Below are 17,756 nucleotides of genomic sequence, written 5' to 3'. Positions count from 1 at the left end.
GAGATGTGAAAGGGCGCGCTAGCGTCATAAAGAGAGATGTGAAAGGGCACGCTAGCGTCATAAAGAGAGATGTGAAAGGGCGCGCTAGCGTCATAAAGAGAGATGTGAAAGGGCGCGCTAGCGTCATAAAGAGAGATGTGAAAGGGCACGCTAGCGTCATAAAGAAAGATGTGAAAGGGCGCGCTAGCGTCATAAAGAGAGATGTGAAAGGGCGCGCTAGCGTCATAAAGAGAGATGTGAAAGGGCACGCTAGCGTCATAAAGAGAGATGTGAAAGGGCACGCTAGCGCGCTAGCGTCATAAAGAGAGATGTGAAAGGGCACGCTAGCGTCATAAAGAGAGATGTGAAAGGGCGCGCTAGCGTCATAAAGAGAGATGTGAAAGGGCGCGCTAGCGTCATAAAGAGAGATGTGAAAGCGCGCGCTAGCGTCATAAAGAGAGATGTGAAAGGGCACGCTAGCGTCATAAAGAGAGATGTAAAAGGACGCACTAGCGTCATAAAGAGATATGTGAAAGGGCGCACTAGCGTCATAAAGAGAGATGTGAAAGGGCGCGCTAGCGTCATAAAGAGAGATGTAAAAGGACGCGCTAGCGTCATAAAGAGAGATGTGAAAGGGCGCGCCAGCGTCATAAAGAGGGATGTGAAAGGGCGCGCTAGAGTCATAAAGAGAGATGTGAAAGGGCGCGCTAGCGTCATAAAGAGAGATGTGAAAGGGCACGCTAGCGTCATAAAGAGAGATGTGAAAGGGCACGCTAGCGTCATAAAGAGAGATGTGAAAGGGCGCGCTAGCGTCATAAAGAGAGATGTGAAAGGGCGCGCTAGCGTCATAAAGAGAGATGTGAAAGGGCGCGCTAGCGTCATAAAGAGAGATGTGAAAGGGCACACTAGCATCAGAAAGAGAGATGTAAAAGGACGCACTAGCGTCATAAAGAGAGATGTGAAAGTGCGCGCTAGAGTCATAAAGAGAGATGTGAAAGGACGCGCTAGCGTCATAAAGAGAGATGTGAAAGGGCGCGCTAGCGTCATAAAGAGAGATGTGAAAGGGCGCGCTAGCGTCATAAAGAGAGATGTGAAAGGGCGCGCTAGCGTCATAAAGAGAGATGTGAAAGGGCGCGCTAGCGTCATAAAGAGAGATGTGAAAGGGCGCGCTAGCGTCATAAAGAGAGATGTGAAAGGGCGCGCTAGCGTCATAAAGAGAGATGTGAAAGGGCGCGCTGGCGTCATAAAGAGAGATGTGAAAGGGCGCGCTGGCGTCATAAAGAGAGATGTGAAAGGGCGCGCTAGCGTCATAAAGAGAGATGTGAAAGCGCGCGCTAGCGTCATAAAGAGAGATGTGAAAGGGCACGCTAGCGTCATAAAGAGAGATGTGAAAGGGCGCGCTAGCGTCATAAAGAGAGATGTGAAAGGGCACGCTAGCGTCATAAAGAGAGATGTGAAAGGGCGCGCTAGCGTCACAAAGAGAGATGTGAAAGGGCGCGCTAGCGTCATAAAGAGAGATGTGAAAGGGCACGCTAGCGTCATAAAGAGAGATGTGAAAGGGCACGCTAGCGTCATAAAGAGAGATGTGAAAGGGCGCGCTAGCGTCATAAAGAGAGATGTGAAAGGGCACGCTAGCGTCATAAAGAGAGATGTGAAAGGGCACGCTAGCGCGCTAGCGTCATAAAGAGAGATGTGAAAGGGCACGCTAGCGTCATAAAGAGAGATGTGAAAGGGCGCGCTAGCGTCATAAAGAGAGATGTGAAAGGGCGCGCTAGCGTCATAAAGAGAGATGTGAAAGCGCGCGCTAGCGTCATAAAGAGAGATGTGAAAGGGCACGCTAGCGTCATAAAGAGAGATGTAAAAGGACGCACTAGCGTCATAAAGAGAGATGTGAAAGGGCGCGCTAGCATCATAAAGAGAGATGTGAAAGGGCGCGCTAGCGTCATAAAGAGAGATGTGAAAGGGCGCGCTAGCATCATAAAGAGAGATGTGAAAGGGCGCGCTAGCGTCATAAAGAGAGATGTGAAAGGGCACGCTAGCGTCATAAAGAGAGATGTGAAAGGACGCACTAGCGTCATAAAGAGAGATGTGAAAGGGCGCGCTAGAGTCATAAAGAGAGATGTGAAAGGGCACGCTAGCGTCATAAAGAGAGATGTGAAAGGGCACGCTAGCGCGCTAGCGTCATAAAGAGAGATGTGAAAGGGCACGCTAGCATCAGAAAGACAGATGTAAAAGGACGCACTAGCGTCATAAAGAGAGATGTAAAAGGACGCACTAGCGTCATAAAGAGAGATGTAAAAGGACGCGCTAGCATCATAGAGATGTGAAAGGGCACGCTAGCGTCATAAAGAGAGATGTGAAAGGGCGCGCTAGCGTCATAAAGAGAGATGTGAAAGGGCGCGCTAGCGTCATAAAGAGAGATGTGAAAGGGCGCGCTAGCGTCATAAAGAGAGATGTGAAAGGGCGCGCTAGCGCGCTAGCGTCATAAAGAGAGATGTGAAAGGGCGCGCTAGCATCAGAAAGAGAGATGTGAAAGGGCACGCTAGCGTCATAAAGAGAGATGTAAAAGGACGCGCTAGCGTCATAAAGAGAGATGTGAAAGGGCGCGCTAGCGTCATAAAGAGAGATGTAAAAGGGCACGCTAGCGTCATAAAGAGAGATGTGAAAGGGCGTGCTAGCGTCATAAAGAGAGATGTGAAAGGGCGCGCTAGCGTCATAAAGAGAGATGTGAAAGGGCGCGCTAGCGTCATAAAGAGAGATGTGAAAGGGCGTGCTAGCGTCATAAAGAGAGATGTAAAAGGGCACGCTAGCGTCATAAAGAGAGATGTGAAAGGGCACGCTAGCGTCATAAACAGAGATGTGAAAGGGCACGCTAGCGTCATAAAGAGAGATGTAAAAGGACGCACTAGCGTCATAAAGAGAGATGTGAAAGCGCGCGCTAGCGTCATAAAGAGAGATGTGAAAGGGCGCGCTAGCGTCATAAAGAGAGATGTGAAAGGGCACGCTAGCGTCATAAAGAGAGATGTGAAAGGGCGCGCTAGCGTCATAAAGAGAGATGTGAAAGGGCACGCTAGCGCGCTAGCGTCATAAAGAGAGATGTGAAAGGGCGCGCTAGCGTCATAAAGAGAGATGTAAAAGGACGCGCTAGCGTCATAAAGAGAGATGTGAAAGGGCACGCTAGCGTCATAAAGAGAGATGTAAAAGGACGCGCTAGCATCATAAAGAGAGATGTGAAAGAGCGCGCTAGTGTCATAAAGAGAGATGTGAAAGGGCACGCTAGCGTCATAAAGAGAGATGTGAAAGGGCGCGCTAGCGTCATAAAGAGAGATGTGAAAGGGCACGCTAGCGTCATAAAGAGAGATGTGAAAGGGCGCGCTAGCGTCATAAAGAGAGATGTGAAAGGGCGCGCTAGCGTCATAAAGAGAGATGTGAAAGGGCGCGCTAGCGTCATAAAGAGAGATGTGAAAGGGCGCGCTAGCGTCATAAAGAGAGATGTGAAAGGGCGCGCTAGCGTCATAAAGAGAGATGTGAAAGGGCGCGCTAGAGTCATAAAGAGAGATGTGAAAGGGCGCGCTAGCGTCATAAAGAGAGATGTGAAAGGGCGCGCTAGCGTCATAAAGAGAGATGTGAAAGGGCACGCTAGCGTCATAAAGAGAGATGTAAAAGGACGCGCTAGCGTCATAAAGAGAGATGTGAAAGGGCACGCTAGCGTCATAAAGAGAGATGTAAAAGGACGCGCTAGCGTCATAAAGAGAGATGTGAAAGAGCGCGCTAGCGTCATAAAGAGAGATGTGAAAGGGCACGCTAGCGTCATAAAGAGAGATGTGAAAGGGCGCGCTAGCGTCATAAAGAGAGATGTGAAAGGGCACGCTAGCGCGCTAGCGTCATAAAGAGAGATGTGAAAGGGCGCGCTAGCGTCATAAAGAGAGATGTGAAAGGGCACGCTAGCGTCATAAAGAGAGATGTGAAAGGGCGCGCTAGCGTCATAAAGAGAGATGTGAAAGGGCGCGCTAGCGTCATAAAGAGAGATGTGAAAGGGCGCACTAGCGTCATAAAGAGAGATGTGAAAGGGCGCGCTAGAGTCATAAAGAGAGATGTGAAAGGGCGCGCTAGCGTCATAAAGAGAGATGTGAAAGGGCACGCTAGCGCGCTAGCGTCATAAAGAGAGATGTGAAAGGACGCGCTAGCGTCATAAAGAGAGATGTGAAAGGGCGCGCTAGCGTCATAAAGAGAGATGTGAAAGGGCGCGCTAGCGTCATAAAGTGAGATGTGAAAGGGCGCGCTAGCGTCATAAAGAGAGATGTGAAAGGGCGCGCTAGCGTCATAAAGAGAGATGTGAAAGGGCGCGCTAGCGTCATAAAGAGAGATGTGAAAGGGCGCGCTAGCGTCATAAAGAGAGATGTGAAAGGGCGCGCTAGCGTCATAAAGAGAGATGCGAAAGCGCGCGCTAGCGTCATAAAGAGAGATGTGAAAGGGCGCGCTAGCGTCATAAAGAGAGATGTGAAAGGGCGCGCTAGCGTCATAAAGAGAGATGTGAAAGGGCGCGCTAGCGTCATAAAGAGAGATGTGAAAGGGCGCGCTAGCGTCATAAAGAGAGATGTGAAAGGGCGCGCTAGCGTCATAAAGAGAGATGTGAAAGGGCGCGCTAGCGTCATAAAGAGAGATGTGAAAGGGCACGCTAGCGTCATAAAGAAAGATGTGAAAGGGCGCGCTAGCGTCATAAAGAGAGATGTGAAAGGGCGCGCTAGCGTCATAAAGAGAGATGTGAAAGGGCACGCTAGCGTCATAAAGAGAGATGTGAAAGGGCACGCTAGCGCGCTAGCATCATAAAGAGAGATGTGAAAGGGCGCGCTAGCGTCATAAAGAGAGATGTGAAAGGGCGCGCTAGCGTCATAAAGAGAGATGTGAAAGGGCGCACTAGCGTCATAAAGAGAGATGTGAAAGGGCGCGCTAGAGTCATAAAGAGAGATGTCAAAGGGCACGCTAGCGTCATAAAGAGAGATGTGAAAGGGCGCGCTAGCGTCATAAAGAGAGATGTGAAAGGGCACGCTAGCGTCATAAAGAGAGATGTGAAAGGGCGCGCTAGCGTCATAAAGAGAGATGTGAAAGGGCACGCTAGCGCGCTAGCGTCATAAAGAGAGATGTGAAAGGGCGCGCTAGCGTCATAAAGAGAGATGTAAAAGGACGCGCTAGCGTCATAAAGAGAGATGTGAAAGGGCACGCTAGCGTCATAAAGAGAGATGTAAAAGGACGCGCTAGCGTCATAAAGAGAGATGTGAAAGAGCGCGCTAGCGTCATAAAGAGAGATGTGAAAGGGCACGCTAGCGTCATAAAGAGAGATGTGAAAGGGCGCGCTAGCGTCATAAAGAGAGATGTGAAAGGGCACGCTAGCGCGCTAGCGTCATAAAGAGAGATGTGAAAGGGCGCGCTAGCGTCATAAAGAGAGATGTGAAAGGGCACGCTAGCGTCATAAAGAGAGATGTGAAAGGGCGCGCTAGCGTCATAAAGAGAGATGTAAAAGGGCGCGCTAGCGTCATAAAGAGAGATGTGAAAGGGCGCGCTAGAGTCATAAAGAGAGATGTGAAAGGGCGCGCTAGAGTCATAAAGAGAGATGTGAAAGGGCGCGCTAGCGTCATAAAGAGAGATGTGAAAGGGCACGCTAGCGCGCTAGCGTCATAAAGAGAGATGTGAAAGGGCGCACTAGCGTCATAAAGAGAGATGTGAAAGGGCGCGCTAGAGTCATAAAGAGAGATGTGAAAGGACGCGCTAGCGTCATAAAGAGAGATGTGAAAGGGCGCGCTAGCGTCATAAAGAGAGATGTGAAAGGGCGCGCTAGCGTCATAAAGAGAGATGTGAAAGGGTGCGCTAGCGTCATAAAGAGAGATGTGAAAGGGCGCGCTAGCGTCATAAAGAGAGATGTGAAAGGGCGCGCTAGCGTCATAAAGAGAGATGTGAAAGGGCGCGCTAGCGTCATAAAGAGAGATGTGAAAGGGCGCGCTAGCGTCATAAAGAGAGATGTGAAAGCGCGCGCTAGAGTCATAAAGAGAGATGTGAAAGGGCGCGCTAGCGTCATAAAGAGAGATGTGAAAGGGCGCGCTAGCGTCATAAAGAGAGATGTGAAAGGGCGCGCTAGCGTCATAAAGAGAGATGTGAAAGGGCGCGCTAGCGTCATAAAGAGAGATGTGAAAGGGCGCGCTAGCGTCATAAAGAGAGATGTAAAAGGGCGCGCTAGCGTCATAAAGAGAGATGTGAAAGGGCGCACTAGCGTCATAAAGAGAGATGTGAAAGGGCGCGCTAGAGTCATAAAGAGAGATGTGAAAGGGCGCGCTAGCGTCATAAAGAGAGATGTGAAAGGGCACGCTAGCGCGCTAGCGTCATAAAGAGAGATGTGAAAGGACGCGCTAGCGTCATAAAGAGAGATGTGAAAGGGCGCGCTAGCATCATAAAGAGAGATGTGAAAGGGCGCGCTAGCGTCATAAAGAGAGATGTGAAAGGGCGCGCTAGCGTCATAAAGAGAGATGTGAAAGGGCGCGCTAGCGTCATAAAGAGAGATGTGAAAGGGCGCGCTAGCGTCATAAAGAGAGATGTGAAAGGGCGCGCTAGCGTCATAAAGAGAGATGTGAAAGGGCGCGCTAGCGTCATAAAGAGAGATGTGAAAGCGCGCGCTAGCGTCATAAAGAGAGATGTGAAAGGGCGCGCTAGCGTCATAAAGAGAGATGTGAAAGGGCGCGCTAGCGTCATAAAGAGAGATGTGAAAGGGCACGCTAGCGTCATAAAGAGAGATGTGAAAGGGCACGCTAGCGCGCTAGCGTCATAAAGAGAGATGTGAAAGGGCACGCTAGCGTCATAAAGAGAGATGTGAAAGGGCGCGCTAGCGTCATAAAGAGAGATGTGAAAGGGCGCGCTAGCGTCATAAAGAGAGATGTGAAAGCGCGCGCTAGCGTCATAAAGAGAGATGTGAAAGGGCACGCTAGCGTCATAAAGAGAGATGTAAAAGGACGCACTAGCGTCATAAAGAGAGATGTGAAAGGGCGCGCTAGCATCATAAAGAGAGATGTGAAAGGGCGCGCTAGCGTCATAAAGAGAGATGTGAAAGGGCGCGCTAGCATCATAAAGAGAGATGTGAAAGGGCGCGCTAGCGTCATAAAGAGAGATGTGAAAGGGCACGCTAGCGTCATAAAGAGAGATGTGAAAGGACGCACTAGCGTCATAAAGAGAGATGTGAAAGGGCGCGCTAGAGTCATAAAGAGAGATGTGAAAGGGCACGCTAGCGTCATAAAGAGAGATGTGAAAGGGCACGCTAGCGCGCTAGCGTCATAAAGAGAGATGTGAAAGGGCACGCTAGCATCAGAAAGAGAGATGTAAAAGGACGCACTAGCGTCATAAAGAGAGATGTAAAAGGACGCACTAGCGTCATAAAGAGAGATGTGAAAGCGCGCGCTAGCGTCATAAAGAGAGATGTGAAAGGGCGCGCTAGCGTCATAAAGAGAGATGTGAAAGGGCACGCTAGCGTCATAAAGAGAGATGTGAAAGGGCGCGCTAGCGTCATAAAGAGAGATGTGAAAGGGCACGCTAGCGCGCTAGCGTCATAAAGAGAGATGTGAAAGGGCACGCTAGCGTCATAAAGAGAGATGTGAAAGGGCGCGCTAGCGTCATAAAGAGAGATGTGAAAGGGCACGCTAGCGCGCTAGCTTCATAAAGAGAGATGTGAAAGGGCGCGCTAGCGTCATAAAGAGAGATGTGAAAGGGCACGCTAGCGTCATAAAGAGAGATGTGAAAGGGTGCGCTAGCGTCATAAAGAGAGATGTGAAAGGGCGCGCTAGCGTCATAAAGAGAGATGTGAAAGGGCGCACTAGCGTCATAAAGAGAGATGTGAAAGGGCGCGCTAGAGTCATAAAGAGAGATGTGAAAGGGCGCGCTAGCGTCATAAAGAGAGATGTGAAAGGGCACGCTAGCGCGCTAGCGTCATAAAGAGAGATGTGAAAGGACGCGCTAGCGTCATAAAGAGAGATGTGAAAGGGCGCGCTAGCGTCATAAAGAGAGATGTGAAAGGGCGCGCTAGAGTCATAAAGAGAGATGTGAAAGGGCGCGCTAGCGTCATAAAGAGAGATGTGAAAGGGCGCGCTAGCGTCATAAAGAGAGATGTGAAAGGGCACGCTAGCATCATAAAGAGAGATGTGAAAGGGCGCGCTAGCGTCATAAAGAGAGATGTGAAAGGGCACGCTAGCGCGCTAGCGTCATAAAGAGAGATGTGAAAGGGCGCGCTAGCGTCATAAAGAGAGATGTAAAAGGACGCGCTAGCGTCATAAAGAGAGATGTAAAAGGGCGCGCTAGAGTCATAAAGAGAGATGTGAAAGGGCGCGCTAGCGTCATAAAGAGAGATGTGAAAGGGCACGCTAGCGCGCTAGCGTCATAAAGAGAGATGTGAAAGGACGCGCTAGCGTCATAAAGAGAGATGTGAAAGGACGCGCTAGCGTCATAAAGAGAGATGTGAAAGGGCGCGCTAGCGTCATAAAGAGAGATGTGAAAGGGCACGCTAGCGTCATAAAGAGAGATGTGAAAGGGCGCGCTAGCGTCATAAAGAGAGATGTGAAAGGGCACGCTAGCGTCATAAAGAGAGATGTGAAAGGGCGCGCTAGCGTCATAAAGAGAGATGTGAAAGGGCACGCTAGCGTCATAAAGAAAGATGTGAAAGGGCGCGCTAGCGTCATAAAGAGAGATGTGAAAGGGCGCGCTAGCGTCATAAAGAGAGATGTGAAAGGGCACGCTAGCGTCATAAAGAGAGATGTGAAAGGGCACGCTAGCGCGCTAGCGTCATAAAGAGAGATGTGAAAGGGCACGCTAGCGTCATAAAGAGAGATGTGAAAGGGCGCGCTAGCGTCATAAAGAGAGATGTGAAAGGGCGCGCTAGCGTCATAAAGAGAGATGTGAAAGCGCGCGCTAGCGTCATAAAGAGAGATGTGAAAGGGCACGCTAGCGTCATAAAGAGAGATGTAAAAGGACGCACTAGCGTCATAAAGAGAGATGTGAAAGGGCGCGGTAGCATCATAAAGAGAGATGTGAAAGGGCTCGCTAGCGTCATAAAGAGAGATGTGAAAGGGCGCGCTAGCATCATAAAGAGAGATGTGAAAGGGCGCGCTAGCGTCATAAAGAGAGATGTGAAAGGGCACGCTAGCGTCATAAAGAGAGATGTGAAAGGACGCACTAGCGTCATAAAGAGAGATGTGAAAGGGCGCGCTAGAGTCATAAAGAGAGATGTGAAAGGGCACGCTAGCGTCATAAAGAGAGATGTGAAAGGGCACGCTAGCGCGCTAGCGTCATAAAGAGAGATGTGAAAGGGCACGCTAGCATCAGAAAGAGAGATGTAAAAGGACGCACTAGCGTCATAAAGAGAGATGTAAAAGGACGCACTAGCGTCATAAAGAGAGATGTAAAAGGACGCGCTAGCATCATAGAGATGTGAAAGGGCACGCTAGCGTCATAAAGAGAGATGTGAAAGGGCGCGCTAGCGTCATAAAGAGAGATGTGAAAGGGCGCGCTAGCGTCATAAAGAGAGATGTGAAAGGGCGCGCTAGCGTCATAAAGAGAGATGTGAAAGGGCGCGCTAGCGCGCTAGCGTCATAAAGAGAGATGTGAAAGGGCGCGCTAGCATCAGAAAGAGAGATGTGAAAGGGCACGCTAGCGTCATAAAGAGAGATGTAAAAGGACGCGCTAGCGTCATAAAGAGAGATGTGAAAGGGCGCACTAGCGTCATAAAGAGAGATGTAAAAGGGCACGCTAGCGTCATAAAGAGAGATGTGAAAGGGCGCGCTAGCGTCATAAAGAGAGATGTGAAAGGGCGCGCTAGCGTCATAAAGAGAGATGTGAAAGGGCGCGCTAGCGTCATAAAGAGAGATGTGAAAGGGCGCGCTAGCGTCATAAAGAGAGATGTAAAAGGGCACGCTAGCGTCATAAAGAGAGATGTGAAAGGGCACGCTAGCGTCATAAAGAGAGATGTGAAAGGGCACGCTAGCGTCATAAAGAGAGATGTAAAAGGACGCACTAGCGTCATAAAGAGAGATGTGAAAGCGCGCGCTAGCGTCATAAAGAGAGATGTGAAAGGGCGCGCTAGCGTCATAAAGAGAGATGTGAAAGGGCACGCTAGCGTCATAAAGAGAGATGTGAAAGGGCGCGCTAGCGTCATAAAGAGAGATGTGAAAGGGCACGCTAGCGCGCTAGCGTCATAAAGAGAGATGTGAAAGGGCACGCTAGCCTCATAAAGAGAGATGTGAAAGGGCGCGCTAGCGTCATAAAGAGAGATGTGAAAGGGCACGCTAGCGCGATGTGAAAGGGCGCGCTAGCGTCATAAAGAGAGATGTGAAAGGGCGCGCTAGCGTCATAAAGAGAGATGTGAAAGGGCGCGCTAGCGTCATAAAGAGAGATGTGAAAGGGCGCGCTAGCGTCATAAAGAGAGATGTGAAAGGGCGCGCTAGCGTCATAAAGAGAGATGTGAAAGGGCGCGCTAGCGTCATAAAGAGAGATGTGAAAGGGCGCGCTAGCGTCATAAAGAGAGATGTGAAAGGGCGCGCTAGCGTCATAAAGAGAGATGTGAAAGGGCACGCTAGCGTCATAAAGAGAGATGTGAAAGGGCACGCTAGCGCGCTAGCGTCATAAAGAGAGATGTGAAAGGGCACTCTAGCGTCATAAAGAGAGATGTGAAAGGGCGCGCTAGCGTCATAAAGAGAGATGTGAAAGGGCGCGCTAGCGTCATAAAGAGAGATGTGAAAGCGCGCGCTAGCGTCATAAAGAGAGATGTGAAAGGGCACGCTAGCGTCATAAAGAGAGATGTAAAAGGACGCACTAGCGTCATAAAGAGAGATGTGAAAGGGCGCGCTAGCATCATAAAGAGAGATGTGAAAGGGCGCGCTAGCGTCATAAAGAGAGATGTGAAAGGGCGCGCTAGCATCATAAAGAGAGATGTGAAAGGGCGCGCAGCGTCATAAAGAGAGATGTGAAAGGGCACGCTAGCGTCATAAAGAGAGATGTGAAAGGACGCACTAGCGTCATAAAGAGAGATGTGAAAGGGCGCGCTAGAGTCATAAAGAGAGATGTGAAAGGGCACGCTAGCGTCATAAAGAGAGATGTGAAAGGGCACGCTAGCGCGCTAGCGTCATAAAGAGAGATGTGAAAGGGCACGCTAGCATCAGAAAGAGAGATGTAAAAGGACGCACTAGCGTCATAAAGAGAGATGTAAAAGGACGCACTAGCGTCATAAAGAGAGATGTGAAAGGGCGCGCTAGAGTCATAAAGAGAGATGTGAAAGGGCGCACTAGAGTCATAAAGAGAGATGTGAAAGGGCGCGCTAGCGTCATAAAGAGAGATGTGAAAGGGCGCGCTAGCGTCATAAAGAGAGATGTGAAAGGGCGTGCTAGCGTCATAAAGAGAGATGTGAAAGGGTGCGCTAGCGCGCTAGCGTCATAAAGAGAGATGTGAAAGGGCGCGCTAGCATCAGAAAGAGAGATGTGAAAGGGCACGCTAGCGTCATAAAGAGAGATGTAAAAGGACGCGCTAGCGTCATAAAGAGAGATGTGAAAGGGCGCGCTAGCGTCATAAAGAGAGATGTAAAAGGGCACGCTAGCGTCATAAAGAGAGATGTGAAAGGGCGCGCTAGCGTCATAAAGAGAGATGTGAAAGGGCGCGCTAGCGTCATAAAGAGAGATGTGAAAGGGCGCGCTAGCGTCATAAAGAGAGATGTGAAAGGGCGCGCTAGCGTCATAAAGAGAGATGTAAAAGGGCACGCTAGCGTCATAAAGAGAGATGTGAAAGGGCACGCTAGCGTCATAAAGAGAGATGTGAAAGGGCACGCTAGCGTCATAAAGAGAGATGTAAAAGGACGCACTAGCGTCATAAAGAGAGATGTGAAAGCGCGCGCTAGCGTCATAAAGAGAGATGTGAAAGGGCGCGCTAGCGTCATAAAGAGAGATGTGAAAGGGCACGCTAGCGTCATAAAGAGAGATGTGAAAGGGCGCGCTAGCGTCATAAAGAGAGATGTGAAAGGGCACGCTAGCGCGCTAGCGTCATAAAGAGAGATGTGAAAGGGCGCGCTAGCGTCATAAAGAGAGATGTAAAAGGACGCACTAGCGTCATAAAGAGAGATGTGAAAGGGCACGCTAGCGTCATAAAGAGAGATGTAAAAGGACGCGCTAGCGTCATAAAGAGAGATGTGAAAGAGCGCGCTAGCGTCATAAAGAGAGATGTGAAAGGGCGCGCTAGCGTCATAAAGAGAGATGTGAAAGCGCGCGCTAGCGTCATAAAGAGAGATGTAAAAGGACGCGCTAGCGTCATAAAGAGAGATGTAAAAGGACGCGCTAGCGTCATAAAGAGAGATGTGAAAGAGCGCGCTAGCGTCATAAAGAGAGATGTGAAAGGGCGCGCTAGCGTCATAAAGAGAGATGTGAAAGGGCACGCTAGCGTCATAAAGAGAGATGTGAAAGGGCGCGCTAGCGTCATAAAGAGAGATGTGAAAGTGCGCGCTAGCGTCATAAAGAGAGATGTGAAAGGGCGCGCTAGCGTCATAAAGAGAGATGTGAAAGGGCACGCTAGCGCGCTAGCGTCATAAAGAGAGATGTGAAAGGGCACGCTAGCTTCATAAAGAGAGATGTGAAAGGCCGCGCTAGCGTCATAAAGAGAGATGTGAAAGGGCACGCTAGCGTCATAAAGAGAGATGTGAAAGGGCGCGCTAGCGTCATAAAGAGAGATGTGAAAGGGCACGCTAGCGCGCTAGCGTCATAAAGAGAGATGTGAAAGGGTGCGCTAGCGTCATAAAGAGAGATGTGAAAGGGCGCGCTAGCGTCATAAAGAGAGATGTAAAAGGGCACGCTAGCGTCATAAAGAGAGATGTGAAAGGGCGCGCTAGCGTCATAAAGAGAGATGTAAAAGGGCGCGCTAGCGTCATAAAGAGAGATGTGAAAGGGCACGCTAGCGCGCTAGCGTCATAAAGAGAGATGTGAAAGGGCGCGCTAGCGTCATAAAGAGAGATGTGAAAGGGCGCGCTAGCGTCATAAAGAGAGATGTGAAAGGGCGCGCTAGCGTCATAAAGAGAGATGTAAAAGGACGCGCTAGCGTCATAAAGAGAGATGTGAAAGGGCGCGCTAGCGTCATAAAGAGAGATGTGAAAGGGCGCGCTAGAGTCATAAAGAGAGATGTGAAAGGGCGCCCTAGAGTCATAAAGAGAGATGTGAAAGGGCGCGCTAGCGTCATAAAGAGAGATGTGAAAGGGCGCGCTAGCGTCATAAAGAGAGATGTGAAAGGGCGCGCTAGCGTCATAAAGAGAGATGTGAAAGGGCACGCTAGCGTCATAAAGAGAGATGTGAAGGGGCGCGCTAGCGTCATAAAGAGAGATGTGAAAGCGCGCGCTAGCGTCATAAAGAGAGATGTGAAAGGGCGCGCTAGCGTCATAAAGAGAGATGTGAAAGCGCACGCTAGCGTCATAAAGAGAGATGTGAAAGGGCGCGCTAGCGTCATAAAGAGAGATGTGAAAGTGCACGCTAGCGTCATAAAGAGAGATGTGAAAGCTCTTCACCCACCAACCCCCAACAAGTGCCTCATTGTCTCCTTCCGTGCAGTACAAAGTGAGCAGCAAGGCAGCTCTTACCTCTGATGTCTGTGTCAGCTGTGGTGGTGCCTGCAGAACTGGCAGCTGCAATGGGTCCAGTATTGGCTGCACTGAAGGGTCCAGTAGTATTTGCAGTGAAAGGTCCGGTGTTGGCTGCAGTGCTGGCTCCAGTATTAATAGCCGGGATTGATCTAGTTTTGGCTGCAGTGGAGTGTCCAGTATTAGCTGTAGTGCTGGCTTCAATAGTAACAGCTGGAATAGATCCAGTTTTGGCTGCAGTGGAGGGTCCAGTAGTGGCTGCACTGCTGGCTCCACTATTAACAGCTGGAAGAGTCCCAGTTTTGGTTGCAGTGGAAGGTCCAGTGTTGGCGGCACTGCTGCCTCCAGTATTAACAGGTCGAATAGATCCTGTTTTGGCTGCAGTGGAAGGACCAGTGTTGGCTGCAGTGCTGTCCCCAGTATTAACAGCTGTAATAGACCCTGTTTTGGCTGTAGTAGAAGCTCCTGTGTTGGCTGCAGTGCTGGCTCCAGTATTAACAGCTGGAATAGATCCAGGTTTGGCTGCAGTGGAAGGTCCAGTGTTGGCTGCAGTGCTGTCTCCAGTATTAACAGCTGCAATAGATCCTGTTGTGGCTGTAGTAGAAGCTCCTGTGTTGGCTGCTTTGCTGGCTTCAGTATTAACAGATGGAATAGATCCAGTTTTGGCTGCAGTGGAGGGTCCAGTGGTGGCTGCACTGCTGGCTCCAGTATTAACAGCTGGAAGAGTCCCAGTTTTGGTTGCAGTGGAAGGTCCAGTGCTGGCTGTAGTGCTGCCTCCAGTATTAACAGGTCGAATAGATCCTGTTTCGGCTGCAGTGGAAGGACCAGTGTTGGCTGCAGTGCTGGCTCCAGTATTAACAGCTGGAATAGATCCAGTTTTGGCTGCAGTGGAAGGTCCAGTGTTAGCTGCAGTGCTGTCTCCAGTATTAACAGCTGGAATAGATCCTGTTTTGGCTGTAGTAGAAGCTCCTGTGTTGGCTGCTTTGCTGGTTCCAGTATTAACAGATGGAATAGATCCAGTTTTGGTTGCAGTGGAAGGTCCAGTGTTGGCTGCAGTGCTGGCTCCAGTATTCACAGCTAGAATGGATCCTATTGTGGCTGCAGTGGAGGGTCCAGTATTAGTTGTAGTGTCAGCTGCAGTATTAACAGCTGGAGTGGATCCAGTGTTGAGTGCAGTGGAAGGTCCAGTGTTGGCTGCAGTGCTAGCTCCAGTATTACCAGCTGGACGAGATCCAGTTTGAGCTACAGTGAAAGGTCTAGTGATTGCTGCACTGTTGGCTACAGTATTCATAGCTGGAATAGATTCAGTTTTGGCTGCAGTGGAGGGTCCAGTATTAGCTGTAGGGCTGGCTTTAGTAGTAACAGCTGGAATAGGGCCACTTTTGGCTGCAGTGGAGGGTTCAGTAGTTGCTGCAGTGCTGGCTCCAGTTTTAACAGCTGGAAGAGACCCAGTTGTGGTTGCAGTGGAAGGTCCAGTGTTGGCTGTAGTGCTGGCTCCAGTATTAACAGCTGGAATAGATCCTGTTTTGGCTGTAGTGGAAGCTCCTGTGTTGGCTGCTTTGCTGGCTGCAGTATTAACAGCTGGAATAGATCCTGTTTTGGCTGCAGTGGGGGGTCCAGTATTAGCTGTAGTGCTGGCTTTAGTAGTAACAGCTGAAGTAGATCCAGTTTTGGCTGCAGTGGAGGGTCCAGTGGTGGCTGTAGTGCCGGTTCCAGTATTAACAGCTGGAAGAGTCCCAGCTTTGGTTGCAGTGGAAGGACCAGTGTTGGTTGTAGTGCTGGCTCCAGTATTAACAGGTAGAATAGATCCAGTATTGGCTGCAGTGGAAGGACCAGTGTTGGCTGCAGTGCTGGCTGCACTATTAACAGCTGGAATAGATTCAGTTGCGGCTGCAGTGGAGGGTCCACTATTAGCTGTAGTGCGGGCTCTGGTATTAACAGCTGGGATAGATCCAGTTTTAGCTACAGTGGAGGGACCAGTGTTGGATGCAGTGCTAGCTCCACTATTAACAGCTGGAGGAGACCCGGTTTCGGCTGCAGTGGAAGGTCTAGTGTTGGCTGCAGTGCTAGCTCTTGTATTAACAGCTGGAATAGTTCCAGTTTTGGCTGCAGTAGAAGGTCCAGGGATCGGCGCAGTGCTGGCTCCAGTATTAACAGCTGGAATAGATCCAGTTTTGGCTGCAGTGGAAGGTCCAGTATTGGCTAAAGTAGCAGGCTTAGTATTAACAGCTGGAATATATCCAGTTTTGGCTGCAGTGGAAGGTCCAGTGTTGGCTGAAGTGCTAGCTCCAATATTAACAGCAGGAATAGATCCAGTTTTAGGTGCAGTGAAAGGTCTAGTGTTGGCTGCAGTGCTAGCTCCAGTATTAACAGCTAGAATAGATCCAGTTGTGGCTGCAGTGGAGGGTCCAGTATTAACTGCAGTGCTGTCTGCAGTATTAACAGCTGGAACAGATCCAGTTTGTGCTACAGTGGAAGGTGCAGTGTTGGCTACAGTGCTGGCTGCAGTATTAACAGCTGAAATAAATACAGTTTTGGGTGCAGTGGAAGGTCCAGTGTTGGCTACAGTGCTGGCTGCAATATTAACAGCTGGAATAGATCCATTTTTTAATGCAGTGGCAGGTTCAGTGCTGGCTGCAGTGCCTGCTCCAGTATTAACAGCTGGAATAGATTCAGTTTGTGCTGCAGTGGAAGGTGCAGTGTTGGCTACAGTGCTGGCTGCAGTATTAACAGCTGAAATAAATACAGTTTTGGGTGCAGTGGAAGGTCCAGTGTTGGCTACAGTGCTGGCTGCAGTATTAACAGCTGAAATAAATACAGTTTTGGGTGCAGTGGAAGGTCCAGTGTTGGCTACAGTGCTGGCTGCAGTATTAACAGCTGGAATAGATCCAGTTTTGCCTGCAATGGAGGATCCAGCATTGAATGCAGAAGTGTTGTTAGTATTAATTGCATTAGTAGCTCCTCTTTTGGCTGCAGTGGAAAGTTTAGTATTTGCTGCAGTGGTGACATTAGCATTATTTGCTGTGGTGGATCTGCTATTGACTGCAGTGGCAGGCCCAGTATTGACTGAAGTGGTGCTCCTAGTAATGGCTGCAACACTGACTCCACTTTTGTCTGTAGAGGCCTCAGTATTGGCTGCAGTGGGGGACTCAGTATTGGCTGCAACTGTGGCCTCGGTAGTGGCTGCAGTGGTAGTTCTAGTATTGCCTGCAGAGGTGGTCTCAGTACTGGCTGCAGTGGTGACCTCAGTATTGGCTGCAGTGGGGGCCTCATTGTTGGCTGCAGTGGTGCTCTCAGCATTGGCTGCAGTGGTAGCTCTAGTATTAGCTGCAGTAGTGGCCTCAATATTGGCTGAGGTGGTGGCCTCAATATTGGCTGCAGTGGTGGGTCTAGTATTGATTGTGGTGGTATCTCCAGTATTTCCTGCACTGCCAGGTCCAGTGTTGATTGCAGAGGTGACAGCTCTGTTGGGTGCAGTTCCTGCTACAGTATTGACTGTGGTGGTACTTTCAGTACTGGCTGCAGTGGTAGGTCCAGTAGTTGTCCCTTCAGTCTTGACTACAGTGGTACTTTCAGTGCTGGCTTTAGTGGTAGCTCCAGTATTGACTGTAGTGGTCTCTTTAGTACTGGCTGCACTGGTAGCTCCAGAAGTGCTCCCTTCAGTAGTGACTTCCGTGGTACCTTCAGTAGTGGCTGCAGTGGTGGGTCCAGCAGTGGCTGGTGTGAAGGGCTCAGTAATGGCCACTGTGGTGGGCCAAACAATGATATCCATTGTAAGCCTAGTGCTGAGATCTGTGACATCAGTAGTCAGGCCACTAATGGTGGTCTCACTTATTTGTCCATTGGTAACATAGGAACCTGTAGAGAGGATAGAGAAACATTAATAACTTGGGTGCCATCATTCCATAAGAAGTTGCACAAATGCAGCAATAAGAGACAAGAAAATCAGATAAATCCCACTGTTCCTCTCCTATATGATGCTTACAGATGAAGGTAAGGTAAATCTAGCCTGTCCCAAAATTACTGTGAAGTTAGAAGGGTCTGTGTTATAAGATATGATAAGAAAAGTGTGTGCTGCTCTTAAGGAAGGTTGTATAGACGGTTAGATCTGTTCCTAACATCACAGTAAATGTATAGTGGCTGC

The 17,756-nt window shown here is 49.6% G+C and overlaps 1 protein-coding gene across 1 annotated transcript in view; it reads right to left on the bottom strand.

Annotated features, from left to right (window-relative positions):
• The window catches only part of LOC138301829 (pneumococcal serine-rich repeat protein-like), a 37,290-nt gene extending 19,906 nt beyond the window's left edge, over positions 1-17,384 (bottom strand). Inside the window, exon 1 of the mRNA XM_069242326.1 lies at positions 13,613-17,384. Within this exon, the coding sequence (XP_069098427.1) occupies positions 13,613-17,384 (3,772 nt within the window). The remainder of the gene's footprint in view (positions 1-13,612) is intronic.
• Positions 17,385-17,756: the final 372 nt, after the last annotated feature.

Source organism: Pleurodeles waltl, chromosome 6 (genome assembly GCF_031143425.1).
Source record: "Pleurodeles waltl isolate 20211129_DDA chromosome 6, aPleWal1.hap1.20221129, whole genome shotgun sequence".
Classification (NCBI taxonomy): domain Eukaryota; kingdom Metazoa; phylum Chordata; class Amphibia; order Caudata; family Salamandridae; genus Pleurodeles; species Pleurodeles waltl.
This window is presented reverse-complemented; position numbering and strand designations above follow the sequence as displayed.